This window comes from Dendrobium catenatum, unplaced genomic scaffold (assembly GCF_001605985.2).
Source record: "Dendrobium catenatum unplaced genomic scaffold, ASM160598v2 fragScaff_scaffold_1520, whole genome shotgun sequence".
Classification (NCBI taxonomy): Eukaryota; Viridiplantae; Streptophyta; class Magnoliopsida; order Asparagales; family Orchidaceae; genus Dendrobium; species Dendrobium catenatum.
This window is the reverse complement of record NW_021319982.1, coordinates 674,491-698,708: the sequence shown is the minus strand read 5'-3', so window position 1 is coordinate 698,708 and position 24,218 is coordinate 674,491. Positions and strand designations below refer to the sequence as shown.

Genomic DNA, 24,218 nt, shown 5'->3' with positions numbered 1-24,218 from the left:
GAATCCTTTCACTATTGATATCTGGGGCATCACAAGGTATGTGTCGGGCGACACCATGGCCATGGTCTTCAATACCCACCACGCTACGAGAGCGCTTAGGGGTATTCAAGGTACATGTTTAGAAATGTGTAATTTTCTTTTCCTGCCGGCGTTGAGGTACGCACGGGTGCTTAAAATTGACCCACTCACGTTATGAGAGGGCTTAAGATGCTTACCTGCCTCACGGCAAGCGTCGCACCGGGTTCCCTCCCACTTTGCTACAGAGCACGTAGGGTGGTCCACCGACACGCCGTGAGTGCTGAAAATGGGGTTTTGAGTTAGAAACATTATACCTTGGCGAAGCGGTGGCAATGATAAATGTGCACAAAAAAATCTCTCTTTTCTTCTCTCTTTTTTTTACCCATCATCATTCTTTTCATCATCATCACTCTTCCACTCTTCCTTTTTTTTAGGCTTTTATCTCCACAAATTAATAGTACATTTTTTTTACCTCCGCATTTAATTTCCGCATCATTGGTTTTGATTGTGGTGAATCTTGTTTTTGGTTTTAAGTTTGAGTTTTGTTTTAAATATTGATTCACCTCTCTATCTCATTATTAGCCTTGGGCCAGTTCATAAGGGCTTAACATCCCTAACGAACTTTCAAGTGGTATCAGAGCACTTTCTAGTGTCATCTGAGCACTTTCAAGTGGTATCAGAGCACTTTTTAGTGTCATTTGAGCACTTTCAGATAGCATGTCTACAATTGGTAATCAATAATAAGTGTTTAATATTACAACTCCCTTGCAGTTGGCAATTACTCAATGGTTGATAAATATATTAATCCATTGCAACCGGAGATGGATAATACGTAGTAGATACAAACTCCTATGAGTTGTTGTAGGAAACCCGACGATGCATCCAATGTGCGGCAAACAAGCAAAATACAAGAGAGCTATGACAAGCACGAGCTTCTAATGTATAATGCACCCGCATGGGCCTTGGCGAGCGTAATATATTCACACACGTGATGTTTAGGATTGTTGCGCGTAAATTATAAACCCAAGTTCAAGCCTGATCTTTCTATGCCGGTAGATATGAGTCGACACAGCTCGAACTATCAGATAAATATACGGTCGCTATATCAAGTGGGATATTTATTTTATATTTTCATATCAGGCCTTCAAGGTCTATAACAAGAAAAATCCATTAACAAAATCACAAAGCAGACAATGAACCCGATCATTTGTCAACAAATAGATAGAGTCGACAATGTTCAATTTATAAATGAAATTCCTCATGAATACCCCGATGATGGCCGTGTTGATAGAAAATCTTGATCGGAGGGAATCATACATTTTTAATTGCCTTCAAACTCCCACAAAAATGCAAATATTTTCAAATGATCGCATATACACCGATGATAGCCGTGTTGAATGTAGATTTCAACCGGAGGGGTTAATTCACAAATATTTTAAATACTCTCCAAATTCTCAAATGCCCATTAAATTCAAACTCAAAGAAAATACCAAAATTAAAAAAATGTTTAAAATTAAAATTTTTCATCAAAACACTTAAAAGAAAAATATATCCATCCTCCGCAACAATTTGCTAAGGTGGGTAAATTTGAAAATAACTTCAATTCACATAGATATAATGTCTGGTCGAGAATATCACTAGGATTCATTATCAAATAGTCTCCTGCCAGTAAGGACGTGTCACGTGTTCTATAACCAGCGATTTTGCTATCAAATGACACCGCAGGATAAACAATTATGGCCGGGCCCCTCTGAACTTGGTGGTTTTCTGCTAAATGACACCACTAAATTATGGTTATGGTCAGATCTCGTATGCTCTCCAATGACATCAAATCATTGAGATATGAATCAATAGATATAATCAATAGGGCATAAAGTCCTCTGTTAGCTAAGGTGGATTCAAATTTGTCCCTTTAGGCAAATACCCACCCCAGGTCTATAAGGTACCCTTAGACGAAGCAACCCATGGTTGCCGAAAAGGATCATTCTGTCAGGTTGGGTCGACTACCTCCTCTGTCTAAGTAGACCAGGGACCACAATGGCTCGGGATGACGAAACCATGGGATCTTGATCGGGTCCATCATCCAATCCCCCACCATCCGCTTTAAGTGCAAGATTGTGAAATTTTCAAATCTTTAAATATCAAAATCTCAATTTTTCAATACTTAAGCCCATGCTGCTACTATGTGTTAGATACTACATATTCTCTTTGTATCTGATCGACGACTAGCCTTAATCGAAAGTTCTCTCTCGTTATCATGAGGGGTAATTAACTGTAGGGGCTTGTGCCTATAGAAAACCAAAACTCAGATCATAAAGTCCTCACAAAATGAGGTCGAAATGTCTGGGTCCTTTCTTATCTACAAACTCATTTGCCTTCCCAAAATTTACTCCGGAATTTAATCCGTTAAAACTCCCCGAAAAGCAACGGGGAGGCTGGGGCACGAATTTTTGGAGCCCACAATTGTAATTAAATCAATGAATTTATATGAATTTGAATATTAGGCTATAAAAATCATTGAGGTCAAAATTGAGTGTTATATAAAATGAGAGTGTTAAGGTGGTACGTGACAAAATGGTAAAGGATAAAAGAATATTAGAGGAAGAGTTGAAGTGACATTTGTTGAATATTAATGGGAAGACTTGGGCGATCTGGACATGTACAATATAGGACAAAAAATGTATCTGTTAGGCGAGTTGATAAATCATCTTATGAGAATTAGAAAAGAAAAGGATAAACCTAATATTCTCTGAATAGAAGTTATTCAAAATAACGATAAAGAATAGGTTTAACGGCTCATGCAATATTCAATCGGAAAGAATACAAAATGATTATTTGTAGAACCAATCTCAAATCGTTGAGATAAGGCTCGATGATGATAATGATGAAATTGAGACTATAGCCCAAACTCTGATATTTTCTTGTGATTATAATATGTATATTTTCTCTCTCTTACCATATGAATTGTTTGTAATATAATGGAGGTGTTGCTTACGACACCAACCACGCCCACTGATAGGATGAAAGCAATTGTGGAAGCCTCAGAAGGATTTGTGTATCTTGTAAGTTTTTTTTTTTTTTTCTTCTTCTTTTTTTTAACGCGTCATTTAAATGTTTTCTCCTAGTTATTTTTACTGATTTATCCTGCATCCCGTTCTCAAAATGACATAAAATTAGGTGACTTCTGTTGGCGTCACAGGCACCCGTTCATCTGTTAGTTTGCGTGTGCAATCTCTGCTTCAGGATATTAAAAAGGTTTTCCTGTTCTGAATCCTTTTTACGTTTTTTCATTTATTTGTTATTTTCATCTCATGAAATGGTTTAGGTGCATATATTTTTTTTCTAATTTTTTTTGGGTACTTTATCACCTCTTCTTTCATTGACCAAATTTTACATTCAAATAAGAAATCCCTACAGAAACTAGCAAGCTCGTTAAAAGCTTCAGAACATCAAAATTTTACCTAAATTAGCTCCAAAGGTTGTGATCTTACAGTGCTGCAAATTTACCAGAACGCTAAGGAGTGTATAATAATTATCATAAAATTAGATCATGAAAATAATTCAATGTATGGAAACAAGTAGAATCTTTCTAACGTTGCATTTTTGGCTTTATTCACTTCTGTTTTTAAATGTGAGATAGAGGCTCGTCTACTATTTTTGTTTGTTTACATATTTTCTACCGTTATAAACAAGTAAAATTTATTTTCTCATCTTTGCGTGCACAAAGTTTACCTATCTATTTTTTTTTTTATTTGAAACATTTCATCAAAAACATAAACAACATCTCTTAATCAAATTAAGGCAAAGTTGGTAGTAACAAGTCCCTTAAGAATTGACTTTGGCAGTTATAGATGAGATGAGCCCATTATATTGTATGTTAAAATTGTTGAAGATAGGGTATTTGGATGTCCAAAAAGTTCCCAATTACAATGAAGTTATATGATGCTTAATACTGTGTTTGCATTTTTTTGTATTGATGATGGAGGTGATTACAACGAATTATGAAGCATCGATGCTTGCAAGGGTGGCCATAAAAGTGACATGACATGATAGGGACAAAGGAAATCCTGAAAATGGGGCAAGACATGCTTAGGACACTTGATTGCATATTTAAATATCATAAAATACATACATTGACTGTTAATAACTAAAAAAATGTCCATTATGGTCATCTTGTCATGTAAAAATAAAAGTTCCAGCAAGTCCCAGCAAGACGAAATGATTGAGAGGAATAATGTGATTTGGAATCTGAAAAGTTTGATTTGTTATATAACCAAATTGTAGTGGCATTGGTTATGCGTCAAATAAGTGCACCTTTGTTGAATCTGGGGAAGTATGGAACAAAATATTACATCATACAAGAAAGATAAGAAGGCTGGAATGAAGCATATAGTGGAAAGATAGGTTTTCTCTCATAGACTTGTGATTGCGAATCATTCAAAAGAATACCAGTTGTCTCACTTGGCTGTCTAATACTCGAGTGGGAGGGATTTCATCACACTCATTCAAACTGGCAAGAAAATGTGGTTGAAAATGCGAGGCTTGAAGAGATTCAGGCTTGGTTTGGGAGTTGGGACAGCTTTTTTATTATTTTTTAAAGTAGTTTTTTAGTACAAAAATTTAAAATTCTGTCCTAAAAAACTGCTTTAAGAAGTAGTAGGAAAACCGTTCCAAACGAAACCTCAGATTCCATTCATTCCTCCATTCTCTAGAAATAACCCTATGGAGTCCTTAAATAGCAAGGTTTAAGGAACAAATAAAGAAAAGTCTCATAAGACAATATATGAGGAAACTCGAGTGAATGACTTTTATCTCCTGGCAAACAAAGCAATTGACATCAAAGTCTTAGAAACTCTAATACATTGCATAACTGATAAACTAAACATAAAAACTGTGGACTATGTCGACAGATTTGTTTGTGAGCACAAATTTCGAAGTTACTCTTTAGAGCAGCTATCAGCTTGTGTCTAAGAGATGTCAAGTTCTTCTATTTTGTTAGATAGAAAATGAAACACCCATTGATATGTTCAACTTGCATCTTAGAGTGTTCCCCCAAGGTCCAAAAGTTTCATATGAAATGACAACCTCTAAAGCCTTTTGGTAAGGACTTTTTTCAAAATAAGTTCATGTTAGAAATGTCATAATTATTCGATAAGTTTTGTGCTGACTGTCTACTATCTATCGTAACCCTCTACTTTCCTCATCTAGAACTCGGGACTTTGCAACGACAGTATTAAAATAAGACTTCGTTTGGAACAGCTTCCTTTCTGCTTCTTAAAGCGACTTTCTTTATATATATAATTATTTAGTTTCTATTCATACAGGTAACAAATAAACCAGTTGCAGTCGGTTTCGGCATATCGAAACAGGAACATGTCAAACAGGTAGGCTGTGTGAAGACAGTTTTGCTTGTCTTTTATTTATCCCATGGCCAATATTTCTCTTATTGCTTCCCTATAATTGTAGGTTGCTTGCTGGGGAGCAGATGGTGTGATTGTTGGTAGTGCCATGGTGAAGATCTTGGCTGAGGCCAAATCCCCTGAAGAAGGATTGAAGGAGCTGGAAAGCTTCACGAAGCTGCTCAAGGCTGCAGTGCCTTGAGAACTTCACTCCAAAAGGACTTTTTTTTTACAAGGAATTATAGAGCATCACTTCAATCAGTTTTGATCGATATGGTTGATAAATATGGCTATGGACATGTGGAAGGGGTGGCTTGAAACTTTTTTTTTTTTTTATTAAAAGTTTTTTTTAGAGATTTTATGATGTGCTGCTCTCTTGTTATTTTTATGCCTTTCCCTTGATATAAGCATGATAAGTTTCAAGGTATTTATCACGTTATGGCCCGGAGGCTCGATTAACGATGCGGGAACAGATAATCAATTAATCTAAAACTATGTTAAATAAACTGAAAGAGCAACTAAAATCTCAAAAATTAAAAACAACTAAGATAAATATTTTTTTCTGGTGCGTCGTGCCTACGATATATATTTTCTTCTTTTCTATTCATTTTAGTTAATTGAATTGTACATGTAAATATTTTTCAATAGGAATAGTGAGTCTTAAAAGAACTTAGTGAGTAAATAATGATTTTAAAATTATAATAACATAAGGCCTTAACAATTAGTATGCTTATTTTAAAAAATAAGTAATTATATTTAAATTTATTTCAAACATGGTTATTAATGTTATGCATATATGAACTTTAAAATAGTATTAATAAAAGAATTTTTTTTTAATTCTTTTTTTTTTTTAATTTATGTGCAGGAATATGTTGTGTCCTGAATCAGTATTATAAGACAATGTGCTCCATCATTTAACATTCACATTCAATCATATTTATATTAACAAATACATTCATATATCATTCATTTAATTTCTATGAAAAGTGTAATATATTAATTTTCATTTTATTCAATTTGGCCAACTATTAGATATGAGAAAGACAAATCATAATCTAACTTGTTATAAAATTAATAGCATAAATCATTATCTTTTGATGCATTTAATTTAAGGAGAGAACAAAATTATTATTATTATTAAAAGACATAAGTACTCACTTTGATTTGGATGTTTTAAAAATTTTACTCTTACTCCTTACTTTGATGATGATAGATTTAATGTCTATATACAAATCTCGTCGTTAAAAATTAATTAATAAATTATTATTTATAATTAATTAGTATAGTTTAAATTTCAAATATTATTTATTAAAATCTCTCTCTCTCTCGTTTATAAATTATAAATTCGGATGTTTTAGTATATTTAAATAAATAAGTGAGGGTATACTTATCAAATTTTAATTATGATGGATATTAAGATTTTTGGAAATATTTTCAGATAAGTACAATACAAAAATAAATTAATATTTCATATACTATATTCATTTCAAAATAAAATTACGAGTTCTAAAATGCTCCATGACCCAACTTTTTCTTTTCTCCCATCAAAATTGGTTTAGATTTTTTTTTTTTTTTTTTTTTTTTTTTTTTTTTTTTGTCATTTTATTTTTTTTTTTTTTTTTTTTTTGAGCCAATTGAAGATAGCTCACACGCATATCACATATCCAAAATTTAAATCTAAGATTTTTTTATTAGCAGCATAAGCTCTCAATTAACATATTAAAATTAGAAGCTTTTTTATAAGCAAGGGAGAATAAGTGCCCTCATCATGTGCTATGATTTAATGGAATAGTCTCCCTGCAAATATAAAAGATAAGACTACCGGCTATGTATCTGCAGCCAGTTGGTTGTGGATGGGGCCAGCGTAGGGTCAATGGGGCCACATGCCTCAACTTGCTGGGGTCTGCTCAGCTGGCTGATTGGTTGATTTGCTTGTCCCTTAGCTTTTTCTTTTCTGATCTAAGGTCAAAACATTTAAAAACGGGTAGAATAATGGCAAGAAGTCAAAACAAGGGGATGATGCTAATCAAATTAAAATGCTACATTCATATGGAGCTTCCCAAATCTTATCTATATATTTGTTCACTAAAATATTAGCAAAAATATCTGTCTAATGGCCTCACATCTTTTTAGCAGACACACAATCCTTTAAAACGAAAAATTATTTTGTACGGATACTAGACGGAGTCCGGAGATTAATCAGAACGCGTCACGTCATTTTTATTGTTTGATACCGGTGTTTGGTACCGATATGTACCGAATGACGAGGTGCATTCTAATTGATCTATGGACCATCCGATATCCGCACAAAATAGTTTCTCCCTTTAAGCTGCCTATAAGTTCAATGTAACACAAGCCACGAAATAAATATCCACTAAAAAAGGTTCATATCCTTTTGTTTGGGTGAGGATTTTGTTTTGTTTTTTTAAGTTTTTAGAGATAAAGTTAAAAAAAAATTAATTAGAAATACTCTTGCCAAATTTCGTTGATCTAGAGATGCTCGTTCTCCAAGCATTCTACGTCCTTCTGTAGTTAGGTTGCCTTTAGGGCATCTCCAACGGAGAACTCTAAAATTTATGGCAAAATAACGCAGAATTTTAAAATGGCGTGGTGCTTCTCCAATCGAACGCCATTTTAGGTGTTTTTCGGAAGTTAACGATCTTCTCCCTTTCGCGCATTTTATCGGTTGAGAGAGTAAAATGGTGTGGGTGAACAGTGCGACGCCAATATTGGCGTCGCACTGTTCACCTGCAAGTAAATGGCGGAAACTTTTTGCATTCGGTTGGAGCGACGGACGGACGACATAGGCTCGTTTGGCGTTCGGTTGGAGATGCCCATAGGCCTTTCTTTCTTTTTTTTTTTTCCTCTCTTATTAGGCTCTTTATACTTTATAGTTTTAATATACTATGGTTATACTTTATTTATTTATTTATTTATTTTACATATGAGTGTATATATACAGATAAATGAATTTGGGCTTATATATATATATACCGATTTTAAAATATCCGAATTGAGAATGCGACGATTTCCCCGCAAAAATTTAATTTTCTTGTTTTTTAATCCCCAGCACGCACTATATAAGCATCGCGCTCTATTTCTCTCTCTCTCTTTTCTGCTTTCTCAACGCCAGAGGAGAAGCTAGATTTTTAAGAGCAAGTGGAAGCGAAAATTCCAAAGAGACAATATGGATAAAGTTTTCTCGATGGATGACCTGCTGAATCCCTTCTGCGCTCCGTCGCCGGCGATAACCGATATAGAGCTAAGCGCAATGAAACGGTGTCCGCCGGAGTGGTTATTGGAGAAGTATCTTGAAGAAATGACGGCCAAAGAGGCATATCCGACACCGGATACGTCCTATTCGGGAGAAGATTCTTATCCGAGAGTTCTGTCTTTTCGGGACCCGAAGCCTGGCCCTAGCTATAATGCCGCGGTTTCGTTGGGTAGGGAGGATGGAGGAGGAGCGGTACGAGGTGAGGGTGAGATGGTTGAGATTAAGGAGCCTCACGATTCTGTTGCTGCACAGATGAAGCTTTCGATTGCTGATCCGATGGTGTGTGTTAGTATTCTAACGAAGAAGCTTCATAGCTCCTGTGCTGCGGCTGCTGCAAAGTTACAGGTAAAGCTCTCGAATGAATCCTGAGGCTATTCTTGTATCATTTTCTGTTGGTTCTGTTTCGATACTTCATTTTGTCCCCCAAACAGAAACTTGTCTGGTTCTAGCTGTTCTTTATGTTTGGTTTGGAAGTGAAAAATAAAGAGCAAGAAACTACAAGGGAGCAAATCAATTGCTATCTTAAACATCTATTATGCTCTTTATCGTGAATCTAATTAGCAAGTACTTACGATTAATTAGCATCGTTTGGGTAAATTATGTAACGTGAAGCAAGTAATGAAATTATCTCGACGACTTCGGCTAGGGTATGTAATTTTTTTAATAGCTGGAGTGTGGGGTCTTCGACACAACTGAGAGGCCAAGAAAACGTTCAGTAATTTTATAAGGGCTGTCTGGCATCCCTATTGTACACAGGATTTAACTGAGATTTAGCTTGAATATTTATAAATAGAATTTTGAGAACTTTAAATTGTACTGTCTTAATAAATGCTGTATCAGTCCGTCATTCATTAAATCCAGGATTTAACAACTTCTCTCTCAAAAATAGTAAATCTGAAAACAAAGACTGAAATAATTTATCATGGTTTAACAAAATTTAATAGTTGTCATTATCAAACATTTTTTTCAGGTTTTAATCCTCTCAAACTTTACTAACTAAATCTGAATTTACGGTATTTATTAAATACTGCTTCTAGCCAAACAGCTCCTCAAGGCGAGATGAGTGACTGAAACCTTGTATTTTGAGGTTGCTTCTGTCACGATTATTAATTGAGAAACATAGCCGGCGTACTTTTCTTACTTGTAATCAACTAAAAAAAAAATTGTTGTGCTGTGTGCAAAGGTTATTAAATAGTTACTGGTAAATGTATGGTACAAAAAAACATGCTTCTGTTAATGACAGGAATCCATTTTAAGCATATTAAGTCGATGTAATTTTCCACATAAGCTAATTTCGTTATTCCATCGCACGGGTGAAAATAGGCTCAATCTGTTATTAGGTACATTGAATATGAATTATTATAGCTAGTGTAAATGTGCACTCGCATGTGGTCTTAGAAATTTTACGCTGGCCTCTCACTGGAAGAGTTTGAGGAGATGCTCATAATCAAATTTTCAGAAGGTATATTAAGTTCGAGATTAGAGACTGACCAAAGATTTTTCCCTCAATATAATTTCAGGTTTTTCATAAGCATAAGTCTCTATAATTAATTACTACTTCTAATAAAAAGAGAGAACTTTCAATTAAGGTTATTTGAAATCGTCATTGAGTATTGAGCCTATAATAGCAACAATTTTGTTATCATACTTAAAGTTGATGGTGCTAGGAATGATGAAAACCCAATCAAGATCTCATAATTTCATCGTCTCGGGAACACAACGTCAAGGCGTTGTACAGAAAAGCACCCGAACCCAAGCAGGGGGAGGACCCCACACCCCCCAGCAAGCACGACAAATTGAATTGAGGTCTGAGACAATATTATAATCCACTTGATCAACACAATCAAATTCCACAAAGAACTAATAAGACTTATAGTAACATAGAGAAAATTTAAATTATATTCTTCAGGGCGTCCGCTCATTTAGCAAATAATGATGGCTTGCTTATGTTTCCACTGTAGCAGTTGCTGCCACCACCGTGGCCCACCATTTACATGATACTTTGTTGTGTTAGATGATTTTGTAATATTATTGCTCTAGTTTTCATATCTTTGTTTAGTGAGAGGTTATGTATATGTAACTGCGCTTGTCGTGATCACTAACAACAACATCTGTCAGTTAATAATAACAAGCAAATAACAAAGAGATTTATGTAGTTCAGTGAGCTCCAATTACATTTATAGCATCACAAAGTTAGATATTCACTAATCTTCAGAAGAGATGTATGGAGATATTGCACTTCATAGAAATCTGAAAATAGGGATAGAGATGCCCCTTTTTCTTTGTCATTGACTAAGAGAGAATGCATATATGTCTTGAAATGATGAGAGTTGGATGCGGAGAAGAAGAAATTGCTATTATCGTTGTTACTTCCCTCTTTTTTGTTTTGTTTTGTTTTGCTGTGGCAATCCAAATGAGAGTTTCCCTTCTATGAACGAAGCATCTCCGGTTATTGAAACTGAAACCAATAAAACTCCGCAATTACAACTCCATCGAACTAAAAAATTGTGAATCAGCTACTCCGAATAGAATAGAAATTTTTTTGTAGCCACTTGTGCCATTTCTTACATTAAAAAGGTTGATTTTAGAGTCAGATGCCCGTAATTGAAGCCGATCATTCTGTTTTTGAAATCTGAGGATGGCCTGAAATGGCCTGTATTTTATTTACTGCAACTCGTGCTGTATCTGAGATTAATTTTCCTTATGATTTCATCTTCTTTCAAAATCTCTCTTCTTGCACTTGCACATGTTTGGTCGGTGTACAATGGTGCATCTTGTGTGGAATGTGGGGTGTGATAATAAATTGTGTCCCCTTTCCAGGGTGTTGGCATGATATCTCAAAATACTTCTAAAGCTGAGAGTAGATGTGATTCTTCTTCGTTGGGATCTGAAGCTCCAGTCAAAGGTATCTAGCATTAACGTTCACCTTGATGTCTTAATGGTTTTTTGTTTGAATGTTAGCAGTTCAGAAAAACAGCGCGTCCAGTGCATTTGTTTAGAGATAAAAGCTTTCACTGGTCCTATACTTTTCTCTTAAAAACTTGAAGTAGAAAAATCAATTAAATTATGGTTGAAGTACCATGAATGGAATTTTTTAAAATTTTGATGCCTAAGGCTGTGCATGATTTATCAGCTATTAGATTTTGTGTAACCCTTCAATGTTAGCTGATTAACATTTGTATAAAGAAAATAATTTGTGCAGTGCAGTGTATTGGAATGAATTATTAAGAACAATGAAGCAAAGTATATCTTAAAAGGATATTTTATGATTTTTTAATTTATTTATGCAGCTTTTAGAGGTGTAAATGCATGTTTAGCTGATGCCAATAAAGATGCATTGTATTGGTGTAAATGCATGTTTAGAGGTGTAAATGCATGTTTAGCTTTTAGAGGTGTAAATCAAATGCAGTGTATTGGAATGAATTTGATGCAGTTATAGCTGATGCCAATAAAGATGCAGATTCTGACAAAGCAAGCATCAGTGATTTGTTCGGCGTATAAAAAGAAGAATTGCTTGTATCTTTGGGTTAAGATTATCGCAAAAGGGAAAGCAAGAAAAGCTGTAGGCTAAAAGCAAACATGGTTAGAATTTATCCAGGAAAGCTTAGCTAAACTAGATTTAATTCTAAATGCAACTTCAAGTAGTAATGGGTGAACAGGTGATGTGAAACGTATATGCGATGGAGGAGTTACTTTAGGAAGCGTCGACAATGCTGACGATGTCCTCATCAACAGGATTAGCAAAAGTGGTGCACGTTAGGATTTTGGCAGATTATGTATAATATTGTTATTTGATGTAAGATTCACGCACTTCTTGGTTGTTTTATTTTCATAAGAAAGGTATCAATTTGCTTATATGGATCTGTATTGAGTGATAACTAATGGGAACATCTTTCTGCATTTTGAGTCAAGTTTTTGCTTCCATAGTATAATTGCAGGAAAATCTAAATGCTATAGGAATGAATCAATTGTGCCAAACCATTGGTGAATTGTTTTGGGCATTTTTATCTTTTATTATTTTCACAGGTCAATGTAGATCCTTGATTTTGTGGTGTACAGTGCAACAGGATGATAGTAGACGACTTTTTCAGAATTGTAATCTCCGAAACCTCCTCCCTGTGAAATAGGGCTAAAGGGGATTGAGCATTTGGGTGGTATATTATATGCTCAACTTTGTCAAGGTTGTCATCTCAGAAACATCCTCTGTGTGATTCCTATAAAATAGGGCTAAAGGGGATTGAGCATCTGCTTCAAATATCTATTTTAGCGGAGTTGAGAATGGAGAGCACAGAGGGAGAGAAAAAAAGATCAGCATTATTCGAAGTTTTGAAAATTTAATTGTTTGATTAGGAATTCTTAGAAAAAATGGAGAAAAGCATGTAAATCACTTAAAGACAATCTTCAATAACAATCATAATGGCAGAAGAATTTATTGCAGTCATGTTTTCTAAAAAACCGCTACATTTTAAAAATATGGTAGATAAAACAAACCTTCTAAATCATTTTCATTTTTCTTTATTCTGATTTTGAAAGTTCGTCATAAACTCATAAGAATGTTGAATATATGGAAAAGCCAATAACCAAGATACCATTTGATTCTTGGAGCTTCATTTTCTTTTTGATGCGCATGGAGAACAGGTAGTTATTTTCCACTTGAATTACAGAAGGTTGCTGTTGAAGTCTAATAAGCATTTATTTCTTTAATGAAAAACGTAGATTTTCCTTGCAGTTTCCATACTTCAAGTATTCATCGATGTATAGTTCCCTAATATGAATTAGTTAAAGCAGATGCAAACTTATTAAAAAGCTTAATTAAGCTCTTGATTTTTTAATCTCAGAAATTCAATTGTGTTAAAATTCATAGCATGGTACTTTCAAATTGACTCAGGCTATATGGTTACATATAAGAAAGCATAGAAGGCACTGATATGTTGAATATGTTACAATAAAGCGGAAGAATTAGGGAGTTGATGCAAATATGAAAGTTTTGAATCATAACACATGATGTTTTGATTATCTCATCATGCGTGTTTCATTGCAGATTGTTTTGGTTCAGCTCTCAAAATATTTCCTATATCTGAACGTCCAGTTCCTTGTTTTCCTGCACAGCTTTTGATTTGGAGATGTGTAGTGTTGATTATAGTTGCTGCTCTGTTTTTTTTCCACCGATTACTTGTGATGCCCTGTTTTTCCCTCTGATTATTGTCGTTGCCCTGTTCCTCCCTTCCCGGTTTGCATGGTTGCCGTGAGAGGGTTGAGATTTGCCTTGTGCAAAACGTGTATTAGTGTTGTGTTGGTTTTCCTTTTGCTGTTGATTTGCTGTTGTTGGTCTTGTAGTATTCCTACTTTAGCATTAATCGGGATTTCTTTCCCTACTAAAGAGTTGGTAGTGTAGCAAGAAATTACTAGTGTTGCTGTTTTCGGATTTTGGTAATGTAACAAGATCCGTTTCTTGCTTTTTTGGTCAAGTTCAATAGGAAACTTGCTGTTCTTGTTGAAATCCATGTTCACTGAATTAAAGTTTGTAATTTTAGGCTAGATCTTGGAGTATTCTTAGCAGTTACTGTTTTTTGCCCTTGTTGATTATAAATTGAGGTCCGTACGCATGTAAAATATAGTCTATGGTTTAATAAAATATAGATTTGATAAGTATCCAGAAAATTCATTTGATTAGAACTAATCTTGATGTATTAAATGTGTAAAAAACTTCAAAAAAATAAATTTAAGACCATCTAAACTATGGTTTCAACACACTGATAGTTGAACTAAATGTCTCATAAGATGAACGCAATGGCATCAAAAGTGATCCGATTAGAGCATAAATGCTAATCAATCACTTGAAGCATATTTAAAATTTTTGAGACATTAATTGAAGTACCAAGTGGTCTTCAAATCTTGCATGCTTATAATCAGTTGAGTGTCTTGACAAGATGAATCCAATTATTTGAAGATCATTTAATTTTGAGGCCATTAAGACACTTATATGCTTATCAAACTGTTTAAGATGAAAAGATCCATTATGAGTTTCCAAATAGAGTGTTATGAATTGTCATCAATTTTATCTAAATTTCACTCTCAAACTACTATAAATAAATCTCAATTCTCCACATGAAACGGACCTAGACTTAGATTAGAGAGAGCTTGGAGATCTAAAGCACTTTAAGGCTCTACCTAACAATAGACATCAATGATCATGCACCACTGCCATCTTCATCATTCGATTGCTGTCATTGAACTGTCGTCGCCGAGCTGCCATTATCCAACCATGTTGCCTGGCCATCACCGTTTGACCACCGTTATCCAGCCTCCTCCATCTAGTGGTCATAGTTCCTTCAACATCATCCCATAGTTGTCATCCAACTATTATCGCATGATCATTATCTTCTAACTATCATTGTGTAACCACCAAGGTTGTGAAAACCAAACTGGAAGAATTTTTGACCGGTCGAACCAAGGTTGAACCGGGGTCCAACCGGATAATATAATAAAAATTAATAAAATTAACATAATAATGAAATATAATAACCATTTACTTTAATATAAATTATTGTTAATTTATATTACATATTTAGATAGAAATTATAAATATAAATTATATAAAAAAGTCACAATAAAAATTAATTATTTATAATATATAATTAAATATAAAAATTTAAATAGATAAAAATAAAATATTATTAACTAAAAAAGTATTTTCCCAAAAAAATAAAAAAATATTATTCATATTATAAAAATTAATTTTTTATAATATGTAATCAAATATATAAAAATAAATGGATAAAAAATAAAAATTAAATATTATCAACTAAAAAATAAATATTATTCAATTAGAAAAATAAATTAAAAAATCATTAAAAAAAGATGTTTTGTTTTGTATAGTGTATACATAAAATCAATGATAGCTTTTTACTTTGTATGGTTTAGTCCCACATCACTTGTGATGTTTTGCTTTTTAGAATTTATATAACTTTTTAGTTTTACTCATGACAGGAGCTCATATGCAGTAATGGAGTCATGTGAGAATGTTGCAAGTAATATTTAATCATAGTCTTTAAAACTTATTTAAAAAATTTAATACATTAAACCAGCAGTTCAAACTAGTTCTGGCTGGTTTGGTGCACAACCGGTTTTTAAGGCTGAACCGGATCGGCCTTCAAACCGGTTCACGGTTGAACCAGTCAGACCGGCCGATCCGTTCCAATTTTTAAAATGTTGGTTACCACCATTGCTCAATTAATATTGTATGACTATCATCATTATCCCTCAACTACTTCTCACACAATCTCTACTACTACGATAGTGTAATTCTCTCTTCTCCAGTTGTGGAGAAAAGCAAACTTCATAACCTCAAATACATAATTGATTATTTCAATTGGATCCGGTCTCATAGTTTTTTGCCCTATTGGATTTCTCTCATAAAAACTCCAGTGACTCTTGCATTCTTTTCTTTTATCTGTGAATGTGTTGGATCTTCGTATTAAACTAGGATGTAAAACTCGACATTAATTGCTACAAATTTTCTAGCACTCAACAAGATTTACTCTCAATATTTCTGTTTGTTGTTATTGTATGTTAATTGTTCGAGTACTTTGCAAGTATTGACAATAATTTTTTGATGATGCTTCTCCTTGTATTGGCGTAATGTCTTGATCTTCCAATTGGCGGTTTCAGTCTTCTATTTTTTTTATCTTTTAAACTATTTGTTTTTTATTGTGTGCGTAATTGAAATCAAATATAATGCATTCTAGTTTTTGTTTTCTTGGTGCGAATTTCAATCTTTGTAGAACTTTATATTCATTCTCAGTTTTTTTTTTTTTTTTCAAATTTCTGATATTGGCAACTTTTATATTAATAACGGAATGAAGTAAGAATGTTTTCTAATTTTAATGACATTTATATCCTTCTTTAGTTCAATTATTCTTTATCTACTGCTGTTTTTCATTGATATACATTGGAATGGCAAGTACCCTTTCTCGTGTTTGCATCTGTATTATCAGGTAATGGTTCTAAGTTAATAATGCAGGTGGTGGAACAGCTGTTCTACCTATGCCCCTTGTGCAGAATGTAGGTTGTGCTCAGGGTAGAGCAGCTACTAGTGAATCTTCAAGGGAGGAGCTGTCTGATGAAGAAGCACTGAATGGAGAGGTAGAAAATATGGATCCTGGTGATGCAAAACGGTTTAGAAGGTAATTATGGTTTTTACCTTTTGCTCTTGAATTGTGCCCTTGCATAATCACAAACTGTTCCAACACGTTGTTCGTATCCTGGATATGCAATTACATTTTGTATACCACATTTATATTGTATTTGATTCCAGACTTCTTCAATGTAAACAAGTGGGCTATATTAAATCTCAATTCTGCCCGTTAAAGCTAACTCATAATGTTGACGTGCAGCACTAAATTTAAGGCAAACCTTTTTTTTTTTTTTTTCCTTACCTAATATATGCGTCTCTTTGCTTTATATTGCTGTTTTGTTGTCTGTTTTGTCATTTGTTTATACACTGAAAGTTAACTGCCTTTGTTTCTTACTGGTTCGCCTATGTTTTAAAGTTTCCATAGCTCATATTCTTTTCTGTGCAAAGCCATTATCTGCTTGGTTGGTTTATCTGGTAAAATTAAGTGCTGTTTTTAGAAGATGAAAAGGCAGCAAAAATGGACTGAAAAACTGTTGTTATCCAATAGTTTTACATGACTTTCATTTTCAACTGTTCGCTTGTTCAGGATGCTCTCAAATCGTGAGTCTGCCAGGCGTTCTAGAAGAAAAAAGCAAGCGCATTTAAGTGAGCTTGAGACACAGGTCTGGCATGATAAGCTATTTATCCCTTGATTGCTGTTTATCTTTTATTAATAAGCTTGCTCTATTAACTCAGTGGCCCTTGACGTACAGGTTTCACAATTAAGAGTTGAAAACTCGTCCCTATTGAAGCGTCTTACTGACATGAGTCAGAAGTACAATGAAACCCTGGTGGAAAATAGGATTCTTAAAGCAGATGCTGAGACCTTGCGAGCTAAGGTAAACTACACACCGTACTTGAAAGCATGCTGATCTTATGGTTTGTTGGTTGTGTTATTATTTCCTGGTATATTTTTTTGTATTATCTGTCCTTTCTGGATCTTGTGGATTAAAAGTCACGTTATTTTATTTTATCATAGAAAATTTTTCTGTTGAATTTTTGCACGCCTTAGGGGTTCCTTGAGATTAGTGTTTTAAATTTTTAGCCTTTAGCAAATTTGCCGTCTAGGATATAAAATGATGGTTCTTACCTAGGGCTTGCTTGTTTCTTAGTTTAAGGCTGAAAGGATGTTGAACTCAAAAGTTTGATTCCCATGAAGAATTTAACCCAAAATAATAATATTTTTTATTATGCGTTCTTCTCTCTTGAATCCATCCATACTTCCATAACAAAACAGCAATTCCCCTGTAGAAAAAATTGCTTGGTTGGTTATAAGTCATGCACGCTCTAGGCCTGTGCTTTCTTTTATAAATCATTCTAAATATCATATACATTTCAGTGCTTTAAGTGCTCATTTTTCTCCTAGTCTTGTGTGCTGTTTAATGATAACTGACTCTCTTTTCATAATTAATTTTTGTTTAACAATTCCATCCATTTTCAATTTACAACGTGAATGTCATTCTGTTTGGGCTAGACTACCAGGAAAAATAGCTAGCAGAGAAGTAAATAGCGTTTGGACGATAAAAAGCTAGAATGTTTTTTCATTGTTTTTCTCATAATTTGGTTTTGAGATGCTATTTTTTGAAAAACTGAATATAAATTGTGTCCATTAAGCAACTTTTATAAGGCTCTACTAGAAATTATAGGAAGTATAAGTCATGCTAAACGAAAGTTCGTGCATGTGCTAACGTGAGAGAGCTTTTAAGTTCAGGGAAAATGGATGGAATGGTCCTGTGATTTGTGATGATCAAGCAGTAGTTCTATGCAATCACAGAAGCTTTGTAGAAAAAAATATATAAATAAATTACTTATAAGTCTGAATGTTTAGATACCTTATTGGTGGCTCAACAAAAATTTGACGTTCAACACAATAGCCCTAGTGGTTTCAGAAAAGGTATCGTAATATGCCTTTGTTGTTAATTTAATGGTTATTGGCCGGTAAAAGAAAATTCTACATCCAAGTCCTACATTTTCGTTTAAGTTGTCTAAAATATATATTGAATTTATGGCTGAGAATTTCCTATTCTCTTTCTTTTTTTAAGACGATATTTGATTGGATATTAGTAGTAAAGACTTCACGGCTCAATTTTAAAAGAAAAAAAAAAACTAAAATAATCTCCCAACTATTAGCATGCGCCGCCCAATTTAAATTGAGAATGAATAAGTAATACAATGACTAGAGAGCCACCTGTATATATTGTTGGCTAGAGTATTCGCGATGGTAAAGTATGAAAAACTTCACGTCTTAGCATTGTACAAGTATCCATCACACAAACAAAGAAAAAAGAAACACCGGAATTGTTTACATGAAAAACCCTAAAGGGACAAATCACGAGGTCATGCCCAGTTGAAATGATTCCACTAGTGTTTGAATATATTACAAATGATTGGATTTTCCTGGAAATTGAGGATGATCATATTACAATAGTTAACCTTCGGGTTGAAATCTAGTGACAAACAGAGATTGGATAGAAATCCAGTGATGTTCGGTTGTCTGACGGAAATCCGATATTAGTTGGCGGCCAGGAGGTAGTATGGCAACATCTGATGGTCGAGCGAAATTCTGGCGTCAGTCGATGGCCGGGCAGACGTCCGACGATAATTCGACAACGGTCGGTGGTCGAGGAGTCTGGTAACAAGATAATTCTTGTTTCTCCTTCCTTCTCTCCCTTCTCTTCCTTGCTTCTTTGCTTTGGTCCCCCTCAATGAAAAATGAGGGGTCTGTTTATAATTTTTTGAGAGTGGCATGACCAGTAAATAGGAGTGAGATCAATGGTATGTTGGGAGTGGTTTGAATGGACGGTTGATATTGATGCCCTTGATCGTAGACCGTTTACTAGACATTTGATCAAAGGTATGTTGGAAGTGGTTTGAATGGACGGCCGATATTGATCCCCTTGATCGTGGACCATTTACTAGACATTTGAATGTCTTAATTATATCATAATTTGGCGATCTTGGGCTCGTTGGATTCGTCTCGTCGAGCCGCTTGATTCGACTATAAGCATGTCATGTTTGGAAATCCTTTGGTCATCCAATTAATGGTTCGAACCTTTCGAAGGCACTTCAGGTCTTCAATTTGGACTCATTTGGGCTCTGATTGAGTTGAATTTGGTGTCGTTGGTTCGTATTTTCGATACATTTAGTTCGACTGTAAGTTTGATGAGATCGGAGTTCATATGGTTCTGAATTTTATATCGAAAGTCTTCAACTGAGTTTTGCCTCAAGATAAAAGGCCGCCGGATCTTCAACCATTTTAACCTAAAATAACGTGGTGAACAACATTTATACATTCAGGATTTGACATTTCTCTTGTTGTTCATTCAGATAAATTAGAATAATCCAGGCATTCATTAGGTTAATTTATATCAAATAATTTTTATAATAATAAGTATTCTAATTTTTCATTCTTAATTAATAAAAAATCACTATGAAATTTTAGTAATTATACCTAAGAAAAATGTTAAAGTCTGTATTTATTACTTTTTGCGATTTTATCATTGCATAACTCCTCATACATTTGATCCTCTTATAATTACAATAATCTTGGCATATTTTTTTCCTCTTGATAAACACGCCATAATACTTCTTTTTCAATTATTGCATCCTCCAATTCTTCAAAATGTTATTGAACATATACAATAACCAAACAAGTTGAATATCACCTGGCCTTAATTTTCAATATCTTCATAGGTATCTCCTTTAAATTTATGTTTATCGAAATACAACTATACCTTGCCTTTTTTTATCAATACAGTATACCTCATTATTTTATTCATTAGGCTATTCCAAAAAGAGTTCTTTCATAAAGCGAGCATCTAATTAGTATAAGTCTTGCCTTTGCTTCTTTCTTATTACTTTGCCCATAATAAAAAACTACAGCTTTTGCTTTTGTTTGTGCATTGTTTGCTATCCTTTTTTGCGATAATTCTGGATTTCTTATAATCAGTATAAGTCTCTATTACATCTACTCTTACATCAAATTTAGCTCAACTATAGAATTCTAAGCAATCTGTCTTTAACAACCTTAATGAAATATTAGCAATTTATCTATTTTTCAAATTTCATTATCTCATCCTAATGTACATTTTTCTTTTATTCATTTTATTTATAGTACTGAGATTTACACCCACAACTAATATTTTGTTTTTTTGTCATAATTTCTTATGAAATTCTCTTACAATTTTAAAAAAAAACATAAATCAATAGCGGGGATTATTTTGAGGAGCATTGTCTCATTTATTAAATAGATTAAATATAAATGCATGTGTGTAAAGATAAACTACTGATGTGTTATGTTATTATAAATACACATTTATGTATTAACATATACTTAAATATGATCATATATCATATATCAAATCAATTTAAAATTGAATAGTCATCTCAAGCGAGTCATCTTCAAGTCAAAAGTATAATGATCTGAAACTCTCATAATCAAAGCTGACAATTCCCATTTTTTTCAGGTAACAATGGCCGAGGACGCAGCGAGGAGAGCTACAGGAACAATCCCCTTCACCATTACACCATCAGAAATATCTTCTGATGCTGCTCTTCCCATACGTGACGATCCTAATCCCCGGTTCATTTCTCCTCCGGCAAAGATGGAAAGATCAGCGTCCATGCAGCGGGTGGCAAGCCTGGAACGCCTCCAGAAGAGGGCAAATTATTAGGTCCGGTCACTGGACCTAAATTTTCGTCTGGATTCCTGCGTTTTTACTCTTCTTTTGATGTATTTTTAAAAAAGAGCAGCTAATATACAATTTCAACTGCATATTAGCTGCTCTTTTGCTACCATTTTATTGATTATTTGAAAAGCACATCAAAAAAGCAACAAATATTCAATGAGTAAGATATTTGTTGCGCCTTTGCTATATTTTTTCAAATACTCAACAAAAAAGCAGTTAAAATACAATTAAAATTGTGTATTAATAGCTGCTATTTTTCAAAAAACATCAAAAGCGCATGGAATCCGAACGAAAATTTAGGCCCGGTGACCGGACCTGATAATTCGCCCCAGAAGAGGATCTGCCGAGGTACAAACCCTTGTGACTCCATTCATTGGGAAACTGAGAACTCTTGCAGCAATAATCAAATCTAGTTTTGAAGCAAATTTTGTTATTTTCATTATTTTGATGGTTGTTGCCATAATGCCATTGAAACCAGCTCCATTTTCTCTTCCTTCTTTCCTCTATTAATAATTATTGTTTTAAATTTCTGCATCATCTTGTTATTTTAGAAGGTAAGTTTAGAAGATATTAGTGGGTTGTCAATTTGTTCTCTCCTATATCGATGGAGTTAGGTGGTTTTTGCTGAAGTTTTGAATTCATTTAGGTTTCAATTAGGACAGCTTTTTTATTGCTTTCTAAAACTATTTTTTAGAACACAAAATTGTTGTACAAATAAGCCTATACTTTTCATTCATTATATATATGTTTAGATTAGTTATGTTATGTTTTTAATTATTTAATTACAAATATATCACTCATGTTTTAAATCCTAAACCAATAAGGCAATAACATATTATTTATCATTTGCTTGCTATAAAATGTTGGAACCATTTTCGAATATTGTTCAAATCTTGTATGAACTTTAGGGCTGCAAGCGAACCAAACGTTCGACGAGCTACTCGTTGTTCGGTTCGATTAAAGCTCGTTTGCGATCGTTTAATTAACTAAACAAACAAACTTGAACAATATTTTAAATACTCGATTCTTAAATAAACAAACTTGAACACTAATGCGTTCAGCTCATTTATGTTCACGAACAACATCATTTGAAGTTCGTGAACAAGCTCAACATTAAGCTCGATAAGAAGCTCGATAAAAATAATTAATATTTGACTATATAATTAATAAATATAAATAATCATCACCTTTGTTACATATACATTTTGCTTTTATTATAAATGTGTTTGTTCATAGATATGTTCATAAACGTGTTTTTTTATAGTTAAAAAAATTTTCGTTAAATATGTTCGCGAACAAGCTCAATAAACACTAAACGAACGAACATGAGCTGAACATGAACCGAACATGAACACTCCTTAATTTAAATGAACCAAACATGAACACAAACGCTAAAGCTCGAACAAACATGAACCAAACTTGAACAAGCTGATATTAAATGAACACAAACATGAACACTCACATACTCGGCTCGGCTCGGTTCGTTTGCAACCCTAATGAACTTTCAAAACATATTCAAACATAATTGAATAATGTTCGAATATGATTCGAACAATATTTGTACAAGATTCAAAGATAGTTCTCACAAGTTTCGAACAACTTTTGAAAATTGTTTTATTTATTGTTTTTTTTTTCTTTTTAATATTAAGGTGATATATTAATAATGAATTTTGTTTAGTCATCTTAATCATTGTTAGTTATTTAATTTTGTTTAATTGTAATGTTTATATTGTTTTGGACAACGCGATGAATTAGGGGTAATTAAAGTACAACTGAGTTGACAGCGACATGAACCAAAAAATATTAAAAAAAATAGGTGAGAACGGTTATTTACTATTTATTTTTAAATTTATCTTCCTCTGAGCCTTTATGGTGTAATTTTAATCATTTATCTTATCCTTTCATCAGACCAATTTATAATATTTTAATATATAAGATATTTTATTGATATATAAATAATAAATAACTATATATATTATTTATTAAGTTAGAGTTCTACTTGCGAAAGCTTCCTTACCGATTTCTTATTGATACGTCACCAAAAAATAATCTCGATCAAGCACGAATCTCGAGGCAAAGTCAAGTTGGAAACTTTAAAAACTAGATCGGAGACCATCTGTATTCCGATTTCAGCAAACTTACAGTCAAACTGATCATCTCAGAAACACAAACCCAACTATACCAAATTCGACCCAATCCGAGCCCAAATGAGTCCGAATCTAGGGCTCAAAGCGCTTTTGGAAGGTTCAAACCGCAATTTGAGTTACCAAACGGTCTCCGATTTTGACGAGCTTATACTCGAATCGAACGGCTCGACGAGACGAATCCAACGAGCCCAAGATCATTAAATTCCGACATCATTAAGACCTCCAAATGGCCAACGAACGGTGCACGATTGTAGGATTCAATATCTGCCGTTCATTTGACCACTCCCTATTCGCCCATGATCTCACGCCTATTTACAGGCCATGCCACTCCAGAAAATCTATAAATAGAGCCATCATTCTTCACAAGAAGGGATGCTGAAGTTCCATCCGAAGCTGAAGTAGCCCCTAACACTGAAGTACCACTACCGGTCTTCCGCCTGACACCGGAGTTCTACCGGATCGCCACCTGCATTGGAGTGACGTTGAACTCTTACAAAACTCTTAGTTGATACTTGT

At 33.9% G+C, this 24,218-nt stretch overlaps 2 protein-coding genes across 2 annotated transcripts in view; both read left to right on the top strand.

Moving 5' to 3' along the window:
- The window catches only part of LOC110110479 (tryptophan synthase alpha chain), a 25,480-nt gene extending 19,699 nt beyond the window's left edge, over window positions 1–5,781 (top strand). The window contains exons 6-9 of the mRNA XM_028700445.1: window positions 3,003–3,080; window positions 3,196–3,273; window positions 5,343–5,402; window positions 5,485–5,781. Of these exons, the coding sequence (XP_028556278.1) occupies window positions 3,003–3,080; window positions 3,196–3,273; window positions 5,343–5,402; window positions 5,485–5,619 (351 nt within the window). The 3' untranslated portion in view covers window positions 5,620–5,781. The remainder of the gene's footprint in view (window positions 1–3,002; window positions 3,081–3,195; window positions 3,274–5,342; window positions 5,403–5,484) is intronic.
- A 2,731-nt stretch (window positions 5,782–8,512) lies between these two features.
- LOC110109220 (bZIP transcription factor RISBZ2-like) lies at window positions 8,513–22,016 on the top strand. Its single transcript, XM_020840179.2, has 6 exons — window positions 8,513–9,036; window positions 11,512–11,596; window positions 16,715–16,877; window positions 17,415–17,490; window positions 17,581–17,706; window positions 21,334–22,016. The coding sequence occupies exons 1-6, from the start codon at window positions 8,605–8,607 to the stop codon at window positions 21,538–21,540; spliced, it is 1,089 nt and encodes a 362-aa protein (XP_020695838.1). The 5' UTR covers window positions 8,513–8,604; the 3' UTR covers window positions 21,541–22,016.
- Window positions 22,017–24,218: the final 2,202 nt, after the last annotated feature.